This window comes from Anopheles stephensi, chromosome 2 (assembly GCF_013141755.1).
Source record: "Anopheles stephensi strain Indian chromosome 2, UCI_ANSTEP_V1.0, whole genome shotgun sequence".
Classification (NCBI taxonomy): domain Eukaryota; kingdom Metazoa; phylum Arthropoda; class Insecta; order Diptera; family Culicidae; genus Anopheles; species Anopheles stephensi.
Window position 1 is genome coordinate 87,489,429 of NC_050202.1, and position 19,060 is coordinate 87,508,488.

Genomic DNA, 19,060 nt, shown 5'->3' on the forward strand with positions numbered 1-19,060 from the left:
TGCTCCCCATTGGTGCAGCGGCATCTTGTGGGGAGTTGGTTTTTTTTTTCTTCTGTGACCGAACCAAGCACCGAGATGCATAGATTTTCTTTATTGTTACCCTTTTCGTTGTTGTTGCTTTATCTCCCACCCACTTGAGAGGGAAGCAATCAGCTAGAAATGGACTCCCGGAACGCGATCGCGGGCGCTCACATGTACACACGCGGTGAGATGGATCACGGGGCCACTGCTCGGTTGGGAGGAAATGAATGTTGGGGAAAAATTATTGAAATATCTCATGATCACCTCACAGCCGTCTATTAAGGGGCTGGTGGGCAATAATGGCCCACACACACACACACGAGTAGTGCAGCTCCCTCACATAATAACCCGAAGGTATGCAAAGCATGAGAGAATGCTGCTGGAGCTGGGGCAGGCAGCAAGTGTATGCTGCAACCCGTTGCTCACATGTCAGACCCGCTTGTGCACACGCCGAGCCTCATTGTTCGTCTGAATCTAACACCGTTTTTCTCCGTTATGGACATTATTAAATTAACCAAAAAGTCAGATCAAATGAATGCCTTCTTGGCTAAGGGTTATGATTGGAAATCTGGAGAAAAAAAATCTATTACATGCGCGGGCGAAGGTAAAACGTTAATGTAGATTTTTTTTGTGTAGTTGTTGTTGATCTTTAACATCGACGCCATGCCGTTCAAGCTTCACACTTCACTTCGGGCCTGTTATTAGTTTCATGCGCGTGTAGCGTGAAGGCCGTGGGAGCCTAACACTTTACGCCAATCGAATCGAATTTGTGTCTCAAAATTCTGCTTCTGGGTCTAGCTTAGACGAGGTCTATCAATAGCTCCGTTTTGAAGGCTGAAGTGCTGATGCATGTTTTAGGTTTTCGGAATTAAATATAATGCATGGGTGTTTCGGAGGTTAAAAAAAGCGAGGTCTTGAAGTTGCTCCAATTTCAACTTTAAACTTTAAATTCACTGCCATGCCGTCTATTACAAACTCAATCTCTGTTGTGCTAGTACCGCGAGATTCTGGTAGAGGGCTCCTCGTCCCTTGTGTTCTACGCTTAACGAAGTTACTGAAATGATGCCCTTGAGGTCGACTTCATCCCAAAACTGCTTCAGTCTTTTTTAACTGGAAGGTTCTTGCTTGTGATACGATCAGCAATATTCCAGTCAAATAATGAAGCCTTCGGAGCAACTTCATTTCACGTCTCTAAACTCAATAACGCCTCAGGGAGGCAGTTAAGACTCTCGGGAACTCCAAACATTTCGTCCACGCACCTACCGACCCGCCATTTCCAATCAAAACATTTGAGCACCGCGAAAAATCTCCCAGAAAATGGCCATATTAATTCACTTTAATAACATAACACATCACAACCTTCGCAAGATTGGTTCGCGAAAGGGTTTCAAGAATGGTCCCAGTATGCCCCCCCTTGCCCACCGAAACCATAACCCTCCACGCAAAAGCGATTAAAAACAAAGCTCTTAAACGCCATCCACCCATTTATGGCTCATTTGCCAAACGAACCGGTCGAGCGGGGACCGCTGGGCCACTCCATTTCCATTCACCCAAGGTTTTGTCGGTACGCGTTTCGAGATCCACTCCAATCATCCGGCAAATTGCATACACGCCACAAACGCAACGTGTATTCTGCACCGCTGGAATTCCGAAACCGAAAAACCCTTCTGGCAATGAAATTATGTGCCTCCCTTTCGCCGTCAAAGAGAGAGAGAGTGAGAGCGAGAGGAAAAGGGAGAGAGAGAGAGAGAAGTGCTCTTTGGCGTTACCTTGGCAAACCTTCTGGTTGCGGTGAAAAAGCTTTGTAGCTTTGCCACATTTGCGCTGCCGATAGAAAACGCTTGTGCAAAATGGAGCCCAAGCTCCTTCTACAGTTTTCTTCTTTTGTGTGTTGCCTGTGCTGTGGTGGTATCGGTTTTATTCCACACCAAAAACCACCATCACGTCATCGGTGCGCTGCACAATGATGGTGATGATCATCATGGATGGTCGTTCTCACGATTTCAAACACTTTTCGCGAGCCCAGCCAGGCATAGCACCGGCAGCAAGAACGGGACAGTATCACTATCACGCTCGACTCGTGTTTCGTGTGTTAAAGAAATGTATTTTCTAACACAAACTCGACCCTCCACCACCAGGAACAAGAAGCGTAGACAATCCATAAAGGCCACCATCGTACGCGCCCCGGCACAGAAGAGCTGCGAGGGCAGTAAGCGACGAACTCGAGGAACTATTTCTCGATTTTTTTTTTTGTTCGATCTCCACAACCTCATCACACTAATGTTGGGTGAAACATGGCGAATCGATTCGTGCGCTCCGAACCAGCCGTGTCACGTGAAGGCAATTTCAATAATCATACAAAACCCCTAATGGATGCTCACGAGGGGCCCCGAGATCACGCGTACCTCGCACCGGTAGCGAGCCCGGACGGAAACGTCATTATCAAACGGTGTGACTTTGTAGCAATCGCCATATTATTATACGTACTTCAGCTTCACTCACAGAGCAAAACGAACAAAAAGGGCGATCAAAGGCTCGTGAACGAATTGTTTTTTGATGATCGCGTTTCGGTTGGCACCAGCAACGCAACGCGGGCACGACACGTGATAGAGACATTACGCCTGCACGCTGGTCACTTATCAGAAGTGTGCTAATTGTTGATCCAAACAGCTGCACGGTGTTACGGTAAAATAAACAGAAATCGTTGATGGTCAAACCACCCAAAAACTGTCCCCCTTCTCCCCTCGGTGCGCAAGTGTACGTGAGAATATTTGTTTGATTAAGTGTTAGAGCTGTTCGCGAGAGGCTTCCGGGATTGATTAGAGGTTTATGTTTTTCTTATGTGTTTTTTAAAATAAATCATACTCTGAGGTGAGTTATTGTGTAAAGAGTTAAAGAGAGATTAGTTTAGGTTTGATCCTCCATTTTTTCAGAGTTAAGATTTCAGAGCTTAAACAGAATTAGTCGTTAGCCAAATGCAGTCACGCTCATGATGTGAAGCAGTTGATGATCTGCATCACGTGGTCTGACACTCAATTAAAAGCTGTTGGATGCTGTTGGAGGCTTATCAATCTATCAACTAACCTATCAAAGTACTGAGCTCATCGAATAATGTTCTTCCTAGTACTTTGAATGCTGTTGGACGCTTCTATCAACTAACCTATCAAAGTGGACGGCCCGGTGGTAGATGCGACTGCGGCGCCGGTCTTCACGGGGCAGAACCGGAGTTCAAGTCTCATCTGGGCCGTTACCTCATAGTGAGGACTGACTATCCAACTATGCGGTAACAATAAGTCTAATAAGCCAGAAATAGCAGGCAAGACCTAAGAAGTCTTTAGGCCAATAAAGAAGAACCTATTAAAGTACTGAGCGCATCGAATAATGTTCTTCCTAGTACTTTGAGTATTCGTTGCTTCAATAGCCGTTCCATGTATTCGTTACATTGCTCAGAATATTTAAATCTAAGGTTCGAGATCTTTGGTGCTTTGAGAGTTAATCTGCCGAAATGCTTAAAGTGCTTAAATTATGTTCCATAAGTACATAATAATAACTAAGTGTCATAAGAATTCCTCGGTTAAAGTTTTCCAACAAAGTAGCTACTTTATCAACAATTTATCAAAGCTTGGAGGACATTATAATCTTATACTTATACGTTTAAACTGCTTTAAAGTATACTAAAGCACCAACCACACCACTAAAGCTTAAATGTCAAAACTGACAGCACTGACAGCATTTCGAAGTTAGTGTGTGACATGTGATGGATTTGTATTTTAATTATTTTCATATTGAACCTTGAATCAAGGTCTAAATTAATGAAAAAGGCTGACAACGTAGCTCAGATTTATATCTGTGTGTTCAACCCAAGGATTGCATTCAACGTGCATCTAATCCGTTATAATGGCTTTCACCGGCGCATACTTTAACTTCACGCTTCTCAAGAGCTTTTAAACCTGCTGTTCCAGCTGCACCTAAAACAATCGACCAATTCTAAAACAGCACAACACCGATCACTACTAATCAATGTTCACCAAACACTCGAACGTCGTCGTTCACCCAAATTGAAATGGAATCCTTGAAGTTTCCCCCCGTACGAGCGCGGACGACCTCCAGCTCCAGCGCAAGCATTTAGCGCTTAGCGCTGGTGTGAAAATTCCATCCCACTCTTTTCCTATCCCATCCCCCCCTTTCTTTTGGTGCAATAAAACAGTCCAACCTCCGAATCGGATGCTCGAGTATCGGATCGGAAAGAAAATCTCATTAACCAGCCGGGCGAAATAAATAAAACCTAATCAAATCCGCATCCGCACCTGGTGGTCCCCACGCGATCGGAAGCGGGTGTCTGTGGGTGGGTGGATGGAAGGAGGAGGAGCGTTGAATTGGATGAAATACAACCTTAAGAAAAACAAACAAACCAAAGCCCGGTTTAATTTTTCAATCAGCAACCAAATAGGTTACTCGTCCAAGCGTGTGCCGAGTGGACGGCGGCAATGGGGGAACAAAAAGGCTCGGGACGCTTGCTCGTTGATTGGGTCAACGATTCGAAGATGCCTCCGCATTTTTATTTGCCCCTTTTTTCTTCGGCCTCCCTGTTTGTAGAAACAAAACCGAAAAAAAAGCACACCAGAACCAACTTCAAACTTCCGTTAGCGTTCCATCGGGGTGGAAATTGGGGCTTTCCCAAAGTGGAAACAAACAAATCTCACCACAAAAAAAAGCCGGGAGCTGGAGAGAGGAGCTGTTGGGAACGAAGGGAAGTTAGAGTCGGGAGTGTGGGAAGGAAAGTGGCTGTTACTGTGTGAAACGGCGACACACATTGCATTCCTTCGTCTGTTTGGGTGCTTTATGGCAAGCTCCCGCGCTGACTGCTCCAGGGTGTTGTAAAATACGTTTTGGATGAGCAACAAGGTTCGATCCCTACGCCGATGTGTGCCGATAAGCGGTAAGTCAAGCTGTAATTAGCAATCTCGAATGTCCGGTGACCTTTACGCGCACGATCCGCACCCGGTGGGACTACGTGAGCTATGAGGAAGGTTTTCGGTACAATAAAAATAAAACGCTGAGGAACGAGAAACCAAGGCGCCTCAGCAATCACTGCATCGATTGGCGATGGTGATGACACTCGTCGTCGTCGAGGTTAGCGCGATGGGCCAATCGGGGTCAATCGTGGCTCAACCCACGAAAGAGGGACCCTGCGCGAGCGCGCGTCGGGCAAGAAAACGAAAGTACAGGCCAAGTCCGAAGATGACACCATCTTCAGCGCTTGCTCAACAGCGGCCGGTAAGGTCCCTCTGTGGTTGGCGGTGTCTCTTCAAGCATGAAACCCCCTCCGCCGTGTGCTCAGCGACCGAAACGTTCGGCGCTCAACGCGATCAACGGCGCGATCTCGAAAGGCCGGATTCTGAGCATCTTGGGCAATGGATCCGGCTTGAAGTTCACTTGCGTCGGCTTGGGCAACGCACTTGGGCGAGAAATGAAACCTGCCATGAGAGTGGCAGGTGAACGGGCTGCGGCTGTGTGCAAGTGCAAGTGAAGATCCAATTTGAGGAAATGATAATGATGATGATGATGATGGTGACGTTGATGGGCTGGCCCGTAAGGTGTGTCTACCAGCCAGCACTGCTGTTCCCCTTTTTTTGTTCATTCAAACCACCCTTATAAGGGTGACGGTGGTTGCTTTCTTCCCAGCTTCAATTCTTCCCCTATTTCCACCGCTTCAGAGGGCCCGGGCATAAGGGCCGGCACAACGTGGCACCGTATCGGAGAATGAAAGTTGACGAGGTACGAGCGAACGAAATCAGGTGAAGCGAACTTCCACTTCTGCAACGTTCCACACCGGAGCGCGAGTCCCCAACGCCCGGACGCCCGGGAGAAAGTCCCACCGGGGTGTAACCCGGGAACGGTGGTCTGTCGAATGGCAGAAGCGTCCACCCCGTTGGGGCTTTCTTCCGCGGCGAGATATATACATCCGCAAACGCAACGGATTCCAAACTTTCATCGACTCTCACTCCCGCGGCCACTCGACTGTTCGAGTGATCGAGTGATCGAGTGTTTTATTGACCGGAACCGGTGCGAGACACCACCCTGCGTCCCCAAGCCCAACCAACTCCCATTTTCTTAATGTCTTCTTTGCGCTTTTTTTGCTGCTGCTGCTGCTGTTGAATGTCACAGCGGAATTGTGTCGTCGTTTCTACGGCCAACCGGGCAGCGAGATAGCGCACGCAACCATCAAGCCACCGTCATTATCATTGTGACATTGGAATTCCGACCGGATGAATGTCAGCGCAACCGGGCCAACCACTGGCAAACGCTGCCGCTGGTGTCCAATGTCGATCCGTATGCATATTTAATGCCACTGCCTCTTCCGAGCGAACCACCACGGCGCTAATGGCCGTTTTTCTTCACCGTCAACCGTGACCTTTCGGGGCGCGAATTATTCAACCCCGGTACGTGAAAACATTAAGCAAAAGTTGCCAGCGAAACGGGATGGTGAAAGAAAAAGATAAAATCAGGCAGCAATATCAGACAGCAAAGCAAAAAACAACAAAAACATATCATAATTTATGATTCTCAGGCTCACAAGCCACATCCTACCCGGGGCAGGGTTTGCCGGATCTTGCGCCAGTTGAGCTTCTCAACAAAGCACTTAGTTGGTTCAGTCGAAAAATGCTAAAAAAGCTTGTCGGATTTAGGTAGAATATTGATGAAAATTATTCTTTAATAGCTTTGCTCGAAGCTCTTTCGCCCTGCAATGAAACCCCTGCATTCATCACATCCTCGTTGTTTTCGCTTGCCTTGTTAAGCCCTGTGCCCAGTGCCAACACCGATCAACCACCGATCGTACACTCCCAAGCAAGGGAAAAGGTTGAACCCGATCCGTGATGACTAATTACAAATTATTTCAACCTCGCAAAGAAAAGGGCGTGAAGGCACCCGACCCGACAGACATTTGGGTGCTTTCGAGGTGCCAGGTTTCTTGAAGAAAACAAAAACCCCCCCCCCCCCCCCGTGGACTTGTTGTGGTCGACGGCAACGAAAGGTGCAAATTCACCATTCGGATGGAGGAAGAAAAAATTGTTTCGCGAATAAAAAAAAAACCCGATCGGAGACCTGTCGGAGAGTGGCTGTGCTGTTGGACAAGTTGTAGTTGTCGAACCAGTACTTCCAGTTTCCGCATTGACTGTGTTTTGCTGCTCCTTTTCTTCAGCTCGTCTTTTGTGTTTGCTTCCACGAACAAGAGGAACAAGTTTGCAAAGAAAGTGGCCAGCGGACGGTGTGTGGATGATGGCGAAAACGTCACTTTTTCGTCCAATCGTCAATAGTTAGTCGCCGCACCGAATCGTTGCTTTTTGAGGGCTAACTATCCTCAAATCACTGGACAGTTGAAGGATGAGGTGGAGGTCCGGTTCCAATGTTCGCCGCCCTGCTAAGGAAACTTGAACCAAGCGGTGAAAGAAAGCAAACGTGAAGCGCTACACCATCTTCGGTAGCCGGTACCCGGACCGGAAAAACTTCGGCATGTTTGCGGAAACTCGCCGAGCGAAAGAGAAAAGCAACCAAACCCAAAAACACATCAGCTGCTGGCCCGGGTGCAAACGAGAGCAAAAAGAGGAAGAAGAGTGAAGGAAAGAAAGAAAAACAACAAATGGAAAAATGATACGGAATACGCGAAAAAGATTGTATTGAAAGTGAAACAACAAAAAAATGAAGAAAAGAGAAACGATGCGAGTAAAAGTGATCGAAGTACGGGAACGAGGATTCGTGGATGACAACCCCTGGCACATTGGGGGGGGCGGTCGTTCGGTCAAGCGGAAACCGGCGCTGGCGGGCAGCCAAACATGTTCAAAACCCGGTGTGCCATAAATGAATGAACTCTACGGGTACACGGCTAGTACGGGTGCCCAGTTGACCGTAACGCAGTAATAGCGCAATCTTCTTCTGCTGCTGTTGAGGGAAGAAACACACACACACACACAGGCAAAAGAAGGAAAAACGTTAAACACACAAACTTCCTTCAATTGGTAACACCGCAATACATCGCAGGGCAGGTCGTTACCGACCCCCGGTACACCGCACAGAAAGTGTGACCCGTGTGATGTGGAGGGAAAAGGAAAATCACATTCACCCGAGCGCAGTAAAAGCGCAAGGAAAACATGACTAGCACCGACTACTTGATGGAACAGAAACCACGGCACGGCGAACAAAGTAGCCACGGGAACAGAAACCTTTACAACACCTTATCCACCGTGTGTACATGTGATGTGTATTGTTAAGCCCATTTTCCCACCCATTTCCCGCTGGGGGGGAGGCGAGGGGTGGGAAGGCGAGGGGAGGGGAAAAAAAACATTTCAAACTCAACAACCCCGACCGACCTCCGTAACGAGGTGATGTCGCTTTTATTGGCACACTCATATTGCGGGAGAGCGGGAGAGAGAGAGCAAGAGAGCGAGAGAGCGTGTCTGTCCGATCGAGGAACCGATGCAGTGTAATGGGTTAATTTTATTTTATCATCTGTGAAAGAAGACGGAAAAATTAGGTAAATCCAGAATGGTGCCTTCAAAGGCGGGTTGGGCGTGGAAGAAAAAAGCAGCCCGAACCCCGGCGACAATCATCTTTTCCCTTTTTATGATAAGGTGGAAGAGGAGGAACGGGGCGAGCACGGAGGTGTGATGGGTAATTGTAAAAAAGAAAATTTCGATAGAAAAATACAATGTGGGAGTGAGAGAGAGAGAGAAAAGGCTAAATTAAGTCGCTAGGCTGAAAACGTTCGTCGCTTACCGGTGCGCTCAAGTCTTTTTCTTCGCAACAAGTGGGCCACCCAGACGAACGTTCTTAATTGTGCTTTCCCAGCGTGACAGTTTTCGGTGCGAGATGAGATTTGCACACCGAATGGATCGGTTTTCCGCCTTCGACTCCTCGATCGCATACTATTGAGGCCAACCGGAAAGGGTGGTGCCGTACGCGGACCATTAACTGCGGTTTGCCGCTGCGACACACAGAGAGGGGGAAGAAGGGTGGGGGAAATGATTAGAAAACTAGAGCGACAAGTACCATCGCCTTCTGCACCGCCTTCCCTCGTTTCCGTCTTCTTCTCCGTCTCTTCCGTTCTTTATTGCCGAGGGTGGAGTTCTTTCTCCAAACATCTCAGTTTGAATGTGATTTATGACAGTTTGCGGGGAAGCTTTTTTTTTCTCTCTCCCAACCGGATACTATTCATTTGGGAAATTCGGTTCAATTCCATCATGTGATTCGCCATTATTCTCATCACTTCCTACGCCTGTCCCTCGATGACGCACGGAGAAATCTGTCACCGAATTCGTTCACACTTTCACGCTAAAATGCGCCCAGTTTCAACAGTGTACGAAATCGGCACAATCAACCCAAAGCGGGTGGCCAAAGACGGCAGAAAGGGTGATCGAATTTTACCGTCGATCATCGTCACACAAAAAGGTGACAATTATTAGCTAAATAGCTTTCCAGCAGCGAGCTGGCAATGGGAAAGGAAAACAATTCCGGAGGTTTGCTTATTTCTCGCCGATCATCAACACTGGCGACCTCCTTCGCTTTGTGTACTCAGCTAGCCGGCAACTTTTCTCGGTAAAGCACTCTGTTGTTCATTTTTATAAGAAAAGAAAACCTAAATCAAACAGATGTTTGCTGAGCTGATCATTTGCGGGAAGATTTCTAGCGCAAACAGCTTGTACAGTGTGCGAAAACGAGCATGGGTTCCCTTCTGCAATACTGCGCAAAATAAACTCCACCGCCCTTATTAGCACCTCGACGGCCGGAGAAGATTCGTAATTCTAATACCGTTGCGATTTGCGTAGTTATTAGGCCTTTTATTATATTCTAACTCTGCCAAACATAAGAAAAAAGGCATGACAGGCAACAGGATTTCGGCTGGAGAAGAATTGAAGTAAGTAACTGTAAGGGCAGATCTATGTCGATGATCTTCGGCTGTTTCTTTGGGTGCTTCTCTCCTTCTTACACACTCATTTCCTCACGCTCGCTAATGATGGCGCAGCAGTTGTGCAGTAATAAATGAACTCATCTGGTCTTATTCAAAACACTCACACAAATCGCACGCTCGAGGTAGAACCTTTTGATGGACAGGCGGCAGCACACAACAGCAAAAGTACCCTTCCTTATAGAGTTCTATTCTTCTTTAATGATCGCTCCCCAAGCCCCTAGCCCACGGTTCGACGCTTGCCAAAACTTCCAGCCAAACATCACAACCACCGTGGCCGGAAAAGGGTGGTGAGGCAACTTATGAATGATTTATAAACTTTCGTTCTTTCTTCGTGTGTTCGTGGTTGAGTTGATTCGACTTAATTGGCAAACACACACACACACATAGCGCACACAAGCACACACGCGATGGGCTTAGCTAATCCTGGCCCCGACCAAGTGGATGATGAGCTAACGATGTTTGCTGTGTGTTTCGCCTCAAGAACACTCCACCGTCCAGCAGTTCTACGGCTCGATCCACCACCGCGTGACGTGCCGTTGATGTCATAAGGCAGTAGCAGCGGATCGACGAACTGTCCTGCGGACGAACAAATAAAATGTGTGTACATACATGTGTACCATTCACGGCTTGCGCTTTTGCCTTGAAACGTACCATTACGCCATAAATCAAATCCGCGTACACGGATTCGGGGTTTCTGATTGCCGATTTGCCTTCTACAGCGGGGCGAAGGAAAAATGAAAGAAAACGTTTACGCGTTGTTCGAAATATGTAACAACGCGCTCAAGAAAGCATAACAGTACAACCACCCAAACAACCGATGCTAATAATCCGTATTGATTATTCCGTACCAGCCGTACCGTTTCCGAGTTCGGAATCGTGTTGCATAGCTTGCGGACCAGCCCGATGCAAAACACATGTTCTAGGCTTAAGTTAATTGATTTTGGTTGTACCTGTTGCTGGCGCTTCTTCTCTTCTCTTTTCCTATCCAGTCCTACTACTACGACGGTCCATTCACGGCCCATCCCGCTGTACATCGATCAAGAGATCAAGCGCCACACTCGGCTAAACGATCGCAACCGGAGGACCGGAGCAGTGGACGTCCCAAGAGCCGTTCACAATTCTTGCCACCCGTTCATTCTCATCTTTATCCCAAACCCGACCATGCGATGCCAACCGAATCTTCCGGGTTTTTCTTTTCACGTTTCTTCGCTTCTCGCTTAACCGCCACACGTTGAAGTCTTCTGCCACAGAACGCACATTCCAACCGAGCCGGGTGGTGTGGTCGAATTACGACGCGCGGGCCTGTGCTGACATCACGACGAAGACTTTGGCCGAAGGGTGGTATGTTCTTCATCAGATGGAATTAAAGACGGGGACTGATGAACGAAAAGGGATGGGGCAAGCTACAGGCAACGAGAGAGAAAAGAATGTGTAGAGCGACAGGAAGAATTGTGTAAGATCAATTAAAGAGCAATCTAACGATTTACCCTCATTCACGGGGCGGGGGGGGGGATTTCGTGTGGCGGGCGACTCGTAATCGCAGTCACAAACACCAAGCCACACATAAAAAGCAATAGCTTTTTTCCTACAATCCTCTTCTTCTCCAAAGAACTCGGCCCGAGGTGGGGTGTGGGGGAGGGGGTGAGACACAAAAGGGTGAGGCAAATCCCCCTTTCAGGCTCTCCGGTGCCCCCAGGATGCCGGGCACCGATTTCCCTATCCAACAACACCCCGTCGCTTCACGCCAGGGAGAAAGCCAACCGGGTCGTCCCGGTCGTGTTTCGAAAATGGGCCGGGTTCATGCAATAATACCCTGGCGATGGTGGTCACAAAACTGGGTCTTTCGGGGTGACGACTAAACACAAAACGCTTTACAGTTACGGTGCTTCGAGCGACCGTGGCGAAGAAGAAGCAGCGGCAACAAGTGTGCTCACGGTTGGAACCGGAAAAATGCCTGCCTGTGTGTATAAAGCGCTCGCTCACATCGCGATGATCTTACCTTCGGCTAGAAGCTGCTTAACATTCCTTGATCGTTCGTTTGTTCTTCGGTTTCGGTGCACCGCGTTGCTGAGAATCCGTCAAAGCCTGCTGCGGAAAGCCTTAAAATTCCGATCGCGACCACGGATCCTGGTCACGGCACCGACGCTGCGCTGAGCGGGGTAGAATGTCAAAGCAAAAGGGCGATTTGCCTGGCACGACTTAGGCGCGTTTGGATTTATTTGTGATTGTGTGTGTTTACTAGAGGGAGTGGGCTGTTAACAGTACACAGACCGATACACACACACACACACGCACTTCTATTCTGAATTCTAACCTCCCGTGGACTCTCTCGGCACGATTGTTGGCAGCAAAGGCTCGCTCCACGAACTGGGCGAACGATTAGCACGAAAATGCAGTAAAAAACACTGAACCGCAGGCACAGACAACTGGAACGCCAACACCAAAATAATAACAACTCGTGGAACAAACACAAAATACAAACACACTCGACACTCACACACCAGTAAGCGACACGCGCAACAAGCCTCTTCAGCTGGGTGGGTGGGCAATTGCACAATTCGTCAACACCTTACCCTTGCTGGCCGCTCTCCGAGAAAAATAAAACCGGAATGGCCACCCCCGTTCAGCCTGCAGTCCAGCACCCAGATGCACTTGGCGCAACACGCCAACAAAATTCTGCACTATGCAAATATACGCTCATAAACACGGCGACGCAGCACAAGTGCAGCCAACCAACCGACACACACTGGCACAAACAGCAGCAGCAAAACACACCCGCTCTTAGACAAGAATCCCGCTACGGCAAGGCTGATGCGGTTTGGCAATGCAATTCCGATGCACATTCACCGTAATTCTTGCACACCAACACACACACACGCACGCTCTCCCTCGCTCTCTCTTTCTCCCGAATGCACTTTATGTTTTGAGGTTGAATCGCAACGGTCGCACATACACTCAAACACACAAACACACAAGCAAACCTTCGTTTGCTCCAACCGGCCACTTCTAGCTCTTTAAAACTGTTTTTGCTCCCTTCACTTCTGGAGGGCTTGCGTTTGCGCCAGTTGCACGTCCAAAAAGCCACACGACTGATGGGCTGGTGAAACGCTTCTTGGGGATGAACTCGGATCGCACAGCACACACGAACCCTCACTCGACGACGTTCGGCTGGAGTCTGGAGCACCGGACTGTCTTGCCGACGGTTGGCGGTAACAGATCTTGGGAACGGCCTCGACGACGACGACGACGACGACTGGCATTTTCCCTCCAAACACTCCAGCCCTGGCGGAACCTGAATCCGAGTGAAACTGTGCCTTCACGATCACTCGCTCTCTCTCTCTCGTTCTGGCGTACGATCGATCGTACGCATTGAGTTGCTACCGCACAGTTGCTGACCTTACCCCGATCGCTCTTTCTCAACACTCACCTGCCTTTTCACTCACACACCAGCTCCCTCTCTCTCTCTTTCCTATCAAAAGCGACTGTTGAACGAGAGCTCGTGTAGTATGCGTGACCGCATCTTAAGACATGTTTTATGGCTCCTTCGGTTGATGGCTGGCCGGGGTACGGGCTTCGGGCCCGCTTTCAAAGCTGACACATTCCAGCCCGGGGATGGAAGGAGAAACAGGTTTACGGTGCTTTTGCTTCCCAGCCCGACACAGATCGTGCCTCGTGCTCGCGAGCTTTTCTATGGTGTGCAGAGGTGAGGTAGCTTGGACGCTGCTTAAGCGCTGTTTAGGGGTTGCGTGTGTTGAAAGCTCTCTGAGGCGTTTGTGTGGTAAGCAAAACTTTGCAGTCGAAAAGCGTAAAGTAAGTAGGAGCAAGATTTAGCTCTTCAGTGTTGTTAGGTTCCTATGAAGAGGCAGTTTTCTCTCTTCAAGGAAGTTTCACGGGTTTTTGACAATGTTCCCAATATTTGAGGTTTCTTGTCAAGGCCGTAGAAAATGTATATCTTCCCACAATTTTTGTACGATTGCCTTTGGATTGTATCAGGATTATAAGGACATTTTCAAATTACAATTGGACTTCAACATATTTTAATCAATGTTTTAAGAATTCCTAGCATGGATGTAGCTCACCCTGATTTTCAATGCTTATTATAGCTTAATAGTAACTTCATAAGAGTTCGTTGTCCAATACCTAAGTCCATTAATTATGCTTCACAAATAGTACTAGTAGTGACTGCACTGTAGGCTTAAGTATCGTTTTCGAGCGCTTCATTAAAAGCTCTCACGAAAGCTCCAGATGAATGTGCAACTCGAATTCATGTGGTTGGTTCGAACCGAATTCATCCGACAACCCATGGAGGACTTATGCAAGCGGACAAGCACCTGTTCCCTCTCCCCAAAAACCCAACGATTTGCCTATTGCACAAAACCGAAACGATCGTGTTTGCGTGTTTGCATGGCGAACGCCAGGTGGAAAGAGAACCGAACCGAAGCGTTCAGCGCTAGGAGACGGTACACAAGACGCTGTGAAGGCCTTTGGAAAAGGTTCGCCGATCAGTTCCGAGACGCAACGCTTGCTCAACGGACTCTAGTGTGTCTATCCTTGTGACTGTGCACGAGACACCTGCCGTATTTGCAAAGCTGCAAACATGTTCCGATCGTCTACCGTGGTAAGTTTGAAGGAAGTGTTCAATCTGCATTGGGGAATGTGTTTGTGTGCGTGTGTGTGTGTGTGCGTTTGTAAAACTCGTTCATACTTTTAGCTCCTAGTGACGGTGGCAGTGCTTGCTGGAAACGTCTGCACTGCAGCCCGTCGTGATGTGAGAGTCCGAGGCCCACAGCCCCAGATCGTCGTGGTGGAAGAGTACGAGGAAAAGCTGACGACTCTACCCCCGCCACCGAAGCCGTACGCCTTCAGCTACTCCGCTGGACGTGCGCCAGGACACGTCGACCGTACGCACAGTGAGGTGTCCGATGGAAATGGTGTCGTGCGCGGTTCCTTCTCGTACGTCGATCCACGGAACCAGGTTCGCACCGTCGACTATACGGCCGATTCGCACGGATTCTATCCGGTGCTGAGCCATCTGCCCAAAACGCCCCAACAGACGGAGGCGGTCGCCCAGGCCCAGCAGAAACATTACGCTCTGTACAACAAGATTGCGCAAGAGCATGCCGATGCCCACAGCGGACTGACGGTGGTGCGTGTAACCGGTTGTGGTTGCGCGAGGGGCTCAATTCCACTAAACCCCTTTCCCTTTTGCTCGGCGTTGTTTTTTTCGCAGGAACCGAAGCTGCCCAAGGACACGGTCGCGGTGGCGAAAGCGAAAGATCGCCATTTTTCACTGTACGAGAAGATTGCCCAGGACCATGCAAGAATCGGAGCGGAACAGGAAGCGCAACGGTTGGCCTTTGAAGCTACCTCGGTGAAATATGAGGAGTGATCGGTGTCGGTGGACGAAACACGAACCAGCAGAGGCATCAGGCCGAGCGTGTTTGGCTGAAACGAATTAAATGCAAATGTGATGATACATCAATAAATCGATAAATGGTAAACAATCGATCAGAAGCTGGCGCCAGAATGATGTTGGGCAGGGGGAACTGGTTTTACAGGTGCACCGCGGATACGCCTCGATGACGTCACCCGTTTTGTGCGCGAAAATATCAAACAACATCATTAGAACCAACATGGAATTATAGGAACTCTGGTTGAAGAGCTGTTCTGAAGGTCGTCCGCTGCATGCGATCAATGCAAAGTGTACTTAAAAAGACATTAGAATTACTATTGTTCTGGGCGTTAATGTGAGCTCATTTAGGGTACTCCCTAAATGAGGGGTACTCATTTAGGGATTATAGAAATAATGTTTAGTTCTACCATAACCGTTCGCAATGTGGTTTCAATTTCTGCTAGTTCTTACGGTAAATCCTTTTTCTCTTGACCAAGAATTAAGATCGCATAGTTTCAGTTTATTGTGCTTCCCTTCCTGTAGCTCTTCGACGTGTCCTTCGGACAGTACGAATATTCAAACTATCCGGAGGAGGATTCCAACTACCCATCGGAAGCGTATCCCAATCCAGAGTACGATGCCTACGGGGAAGCACTTCCCCAACCCAACCCACAGCCACAATATCCGGACTACAGCTATGTGGAGACGGTGGAGACTACCACGGCGACCACGACAACCCGTCGAACGCAGAGACCGAAAAGACCCCAGGTGTTCCCTCCGACACCAACCTCACGACCCTCCAGACGAAGCAATTCCAAAATAGTGAGATGGTACTTCCTGGACGATCTGGGATATCCCATCCGCACCGCCGTTAGACGTCGCTTCCGAACAGGATCGCAGACCAGTTGGCTCCCGTCGTACTATCGCAACATGCTGTCTGGGTCACGCTCGCTGAAAGCAAATGGAGCCCGAACACAGCGAGTTGAATACTGGTGGTTAACCTAGGCCGCTCGCGCTTTGTCTGTTATCTCCCATTTGAAGATGCAATAAATTGATGCTCCGCTATTGAAACTGTTTGGCATGAGTCTTTCGGATGTCCAGCATACCGTCCCAACTGCAGCAGGTGTGTGATGCAACTTGACACACGCACACGCGTTTCGTGTCTCTTTATTATCCCATCAGGAAGCTGAGCAATGCTGAAGTTGCGCATACATTGCACGCGTTAGTGTTGCCGGTCGTCGACGGCGCATTGACACCTGACCCGTACCACGTCTGAAAGACGTTGCCGGTTCTCCGTACGTTCGCCGAAGGCATGTCATAATACGTAACAGTGTCCGCATATTCGCCAGGATCACTGTAATCATCGTATGCATAACCGTCCTCCTCGTAATTGTACTGCGGATCTGTTTCGTAGTAGTAGTAATCTAACTCACGGTTTCCATTACCGCCGGACGTGCCTGCCGGGACTGCGATGCCGTTCCTGTTCCGCAATGTGTCCGTCTCCTCAACACGCACCACCACTCGCGGGCGCGTTTGCGACCCCATTCCGGTGAAGGCATCGGGATACAGACGGTTAAGCATGGTCGACAGGCCGGTAAGATAGTTTACGCTGCCCCCGTTCGTGCCCTGGCTGGCGATGGCATTCGCGTACGGCGGCATATTGTACCAGCGGCACGCCATCCCGGCGTCCCGGTACAGGTTCATAATCGGCAGAAAGGCATCTCCTCGTTCCAGCGTGATCTGGGCAGGAGGGAATGGTTTGGGAATTAATAGTATTGATTGGTAGGCTTACGCACTGCTCATACATTACCAGCAACACTAGCAGCAGCACCACGGTACCAGGCACAGAAACCATCCTCATCACTTGACTGTATCACTTGGTGTAATCCGGAACATGGCTGCAAGAGATCGTATTACTGCTGGGACGTTATCAGAAGATTCGATAACCTGGCTAATGAGCCGATTGAGCCATTAACACATTAATCCGCCATTAACCTTCAACAATGTGCACAAGGGGATTGTGCTAAAAATTCCCCCGCTGTTTCACTATTTCGCTGAGCTCCATTATACTTAACACACACTCCTCGAATTGGCCATCAGCTTCGGAGGTAATGGAATCTGCCGTCTACGAAAAATAGAACAAAACCCCAAAAATGAGCGACACAATAACGGCCCTTCTTATTAGCAAAAGCTCGTCCAATCGACTGTACACATGACAGTTTTGCGATGTAATCACATTATAATAGACACTTCATTGAAACCGTACTGACTAGCAGCTCGTGTTAACCTTTAAAAAGCCACTACAAGCCATCGCACGATTCTGTTTCGTTTTCTACACTCAAAATGAACGAGATATGGAAGGTTTACTTGCTGTGTTTGGTAGTGTCTGTTTCGGCGCAAACTTACGAGTACGAGTACGAGTACTACTATGAAGAAGGTAGGACCCAATATCCTTTCTGTGGTGATGTAATTGCCAGCTTCTCTTTTTTCGCAGTAAGCGAAACTTCGGCGACCGATGCTGCTACTTCGCCACCGAGCGAGGTGACGACGGTCGAAGAGGCTAGAGCGCTGGAAGAGGAGATCGTTACGGAGGTATCAACCGTCACCTTGGATGATGCGACCAGCGACTACCAAAACATGTCGGTGGTTTCCGTTGGAAGCTCTAAGGACGGCATTCCGATGCATACGGACGAGGCTACGGCTGTAGATGGTGAAGTGGTGAACCTCAATTCGCATGATGTCCGTCGCACCGACAGTACTGTCCATCCGCGATTAAATGGGACTCACCCAACCAAATTCACAAACACTTTGTTCAAGACTACCAGCAGGCGTGAGTGGGCATTAAACCCCGGACACACCACCACGCTTGGCTCGATACTAAGCGATTCTCTCGTTTTCTTTTAGCTAAATCCAACAATCCACCTTCGATAGTGCTGAACATCTACACCGGCATGTATGGCATGGATTCGCGGAGTAACAATCGCCCCACCGGGAACGTTGGTGGACGGAACAACTTCTGGCCACGGGCCCAATCCCCGCTCCAGGGTTGGTACGGAATGTACAACCGTATGCCGGTGCAACCATTCGCACCGAGACAGCAGCGTCCCATATATCGAGGCCGGGGACAGCAAAACAATTACGGCGATTCGTACAGCAGCGGCTTTACGTATCAGAAGGCAACGAAACCACGGCGAAACAGTCAGCAGAATCGAGGCTCCACCATGGACCAGGAGGCAACCATGGCCGTGTTCAATTTTCTGCTGCAAGCACTCGGCCAGCGGTCCGGGTCTTCCACGCGTTCGCAAACGCAAGGTCAGCAGGGATCGCGCAGAAGAGTGTGAAGCGTGATACGGGTTACAAGGAAGCAATAAAGCGATTTGCAGCACTGCAAAGTAAATAAATTTTTGATGTCTTTTAACTGCGACTAGTAAAATTCGTACACTAATACGTCCTATGATGATCTTATGAAGTTTTTTCCAATAATTTTCCAAAACCTTCCATAGTTCCTTCTAATACTTCTCAATACATGTAAAAAGGGAATGAAAAAGGCACTGAATTTTCTTTAAAATTAATTTAACACTCAAAACAAACCGAACGCCACACCAAATCGCATCGCCGCCTGATGATACGGACAGTACTCAACCCGCTACCATAACCGCACGATTCGGCTGACAGCTACC

At 48.7% G+C, this 19,060-nt stretch overlaps 5 protein-coding genes across 9 annotated transcripts in view; 3 read left to right on the forward strand and 2 right to left on the reverse strand.

Annotated features, from left to right (window-relative positions):
- Nucleotides 1-13,303, reverse strand: part of LOC118505044 — a 29,498-nt gene extending 16,195 nt beyond the window's left edge. Inside the window, exons 1-2 of one of the 2 annotated variants that reach the window (XM_036040296.1) lie at nt 12,562-13,303; nt 11,988-12,414 (exon numbers count right to left, since the gene is read on the reverse strand). The gene's annotated coding sequence lies outside the window, so the exon portion shown is untranslated. Of the gene's footprint in view, nt 1-11,987 lie in introns of both variants that reach the window. The other variant, XM_036040295.1, reaches the window with a different exon arrangement.
- A 1,113-nt stretch (nt 13,304-14,416) lies between these two features.
- Nucleotides 14,417-15,499, forward strand: LOC118505096 (larval cuticle protein A3A). The gene is made up of 3 exons (XM_036040398.1): nt 14,417-14,606; nt 14,700-15,134; nt 15,219-15,499. Exons 1-3 carry the CDS (start codon nt 14,586-14,588, stop codon nt 15,375-15,377), a joined length of 615 nt encoding a protein of 204 aa, XP_035896291.1. The 5' UTR covers nt 14,417-14,585; the 3' UTR covers nt 15,378-15,499.
- A 120-nt stretch (nt 15,500-15,619) lies between these two features.
- Nucleotides 15,620-16,451, forward strand: LOC118505102. The gene is made up of 2 exons (XM_036040405.1): nt 15,620-15,852; nt 15,924-16,451. Exons 1-2 carry the CDS (start codon nt 15,823-15,825, stop codon nt 16,383-16,385), a joined length of 492 nt encoding a protein of 163 aa, XP_035896298.1. The 5' UTR covers nt 15,620-15,822; the 3' UTR covers nt 16,386-16,451.
- Nucleotides 16,452-16,506: 55 nt separating this feature from the next.
- On the reverse strand, nt 16,507-19,059 carry LOC118505095. Of its 4 annotated transcripts, none has more exons than XM_036040396.1 (4): nt 17,787-17,901; nt 17,376-17,505; nt 17,191-17,296; nt 16,507-17,120 (listed from the first exon to the last, which is right to left on the reverse strand). In XM_036040396.1, exons 3-4 carry the CDS (start codon nt 17,239-17,241, stop codon nt 16,551-16,553), a joined length of 621 nt encoding a protein of 206 aa, XP_035896289.1. In that variant the 5' UTR covers nt 17,242-17,296; nt 17,376-17,505; nt 17,787-17,901; the 3' UTR covers nt 16,507-16,550. The 4 variants fall into 4 exon arrangements, with proteins under 4 accessions (XP_035896289.1, XP_035896290.1, XP_035896288.1 ...); XM_036040397.1 differs by having other exon boundaries at nt 16,507-16,734; nt 16,814-17,120; nt 17,191-17,505; XM_036040395.1 differs by lacking the exon at nt 17,787-17,901 and adding an exon at nt 18,972-19,059 and having other exon boundaries at nt 17,191-17,505.
- LOC118505091 lies at nt 17,619-18,813 on the forward strand. The gene is made up of 3 exons (XM_036040389.1): nt 17,619-17,817; nt 17,875-18,210; nt 18,285-18,813. The coding sequence occupies exons 1-3, from the start codon at nt 17,724-17,726 to the stop codon at nt 18,719-18,721; spliced, it is 867 nt and encodes a 288-aa protein (XP_035896282.1). The 5' UTR covers nt 17,619-17,723; the 3' UTR covers nt 18,722-18,813.
- Nucleotide 19,060: the final 1 nt, after the last annotated feature.

Bases quoted from the DNA above. Each gene is read 5' to 3' on its own strand.
- LOC118505096 (XM_036040398.1), top strand. From the start codon at position 14,586: ATGTTCCGATCGTCTACCGTG. The intron at 14,607-14,699 runs GTAAGTTTGAAG...TCATACTTTTAG, and splicing joins TGTTCCGATCGTCTACCGTG to CTCCTAGTGACGGTGGCAGT. The intron at 15,135-15,218 runs GTGCGTGTAACC...TTTTTTTCGCAG, and splicing joins CCCACAGCGGACTGACGGTG to GAACCGAAGCTGCCCAAGGA.
- LOC118505102 (XM_036040405.1), top strand. From the start codon at position 15,823: ATGTGGTTTCAATTTCTGCTAGTTCTTACG. The intron at 15,853-15,923 runs GTAAATCCTTTT...CCCTTCCTGTAG, and splicing joins AATTTCTGCTAGTTCTTACG to CTCTTCGACGTGTCCTTCGG.
- LOC118505095 (XM_036040395.1), bottom strand. From the start codon at position 17,241: ATGAGGATGGTTTCTGTGCCTGGTACCGTGGTGCTGCTGCTAGTGTTG. The intron at 17,121-17,190 runs GTAATGTATGAG...CCTCCTGCCCAG, and splicing joins TGCTGCTGCTAGTGTTGCTG to ATCACGCTGGAACGAGGAGA.
- LOC118505091 (XM_036040389.1), top strand. From the start codon at position 17,724: ATGAACGAGATATGGAAGGTTTACTTGCTGTGTTTGGTAGTGTCTGTT. The intron at 17,818-17,874 runs GTAGGACCCAAT...CTTTTTTCGCAG, and splicing joins CGAGTACTACTATGAAGAAG to TAAGCGAAACTTCGGCGACC. The intron at 18,211-18,284 runs GTGAGTGGGCAT...GTTTTCTTTTAG, and splicing joins GTTCAAGACTACCAGCAGGC to CTAAATCCAACAATCCACCT.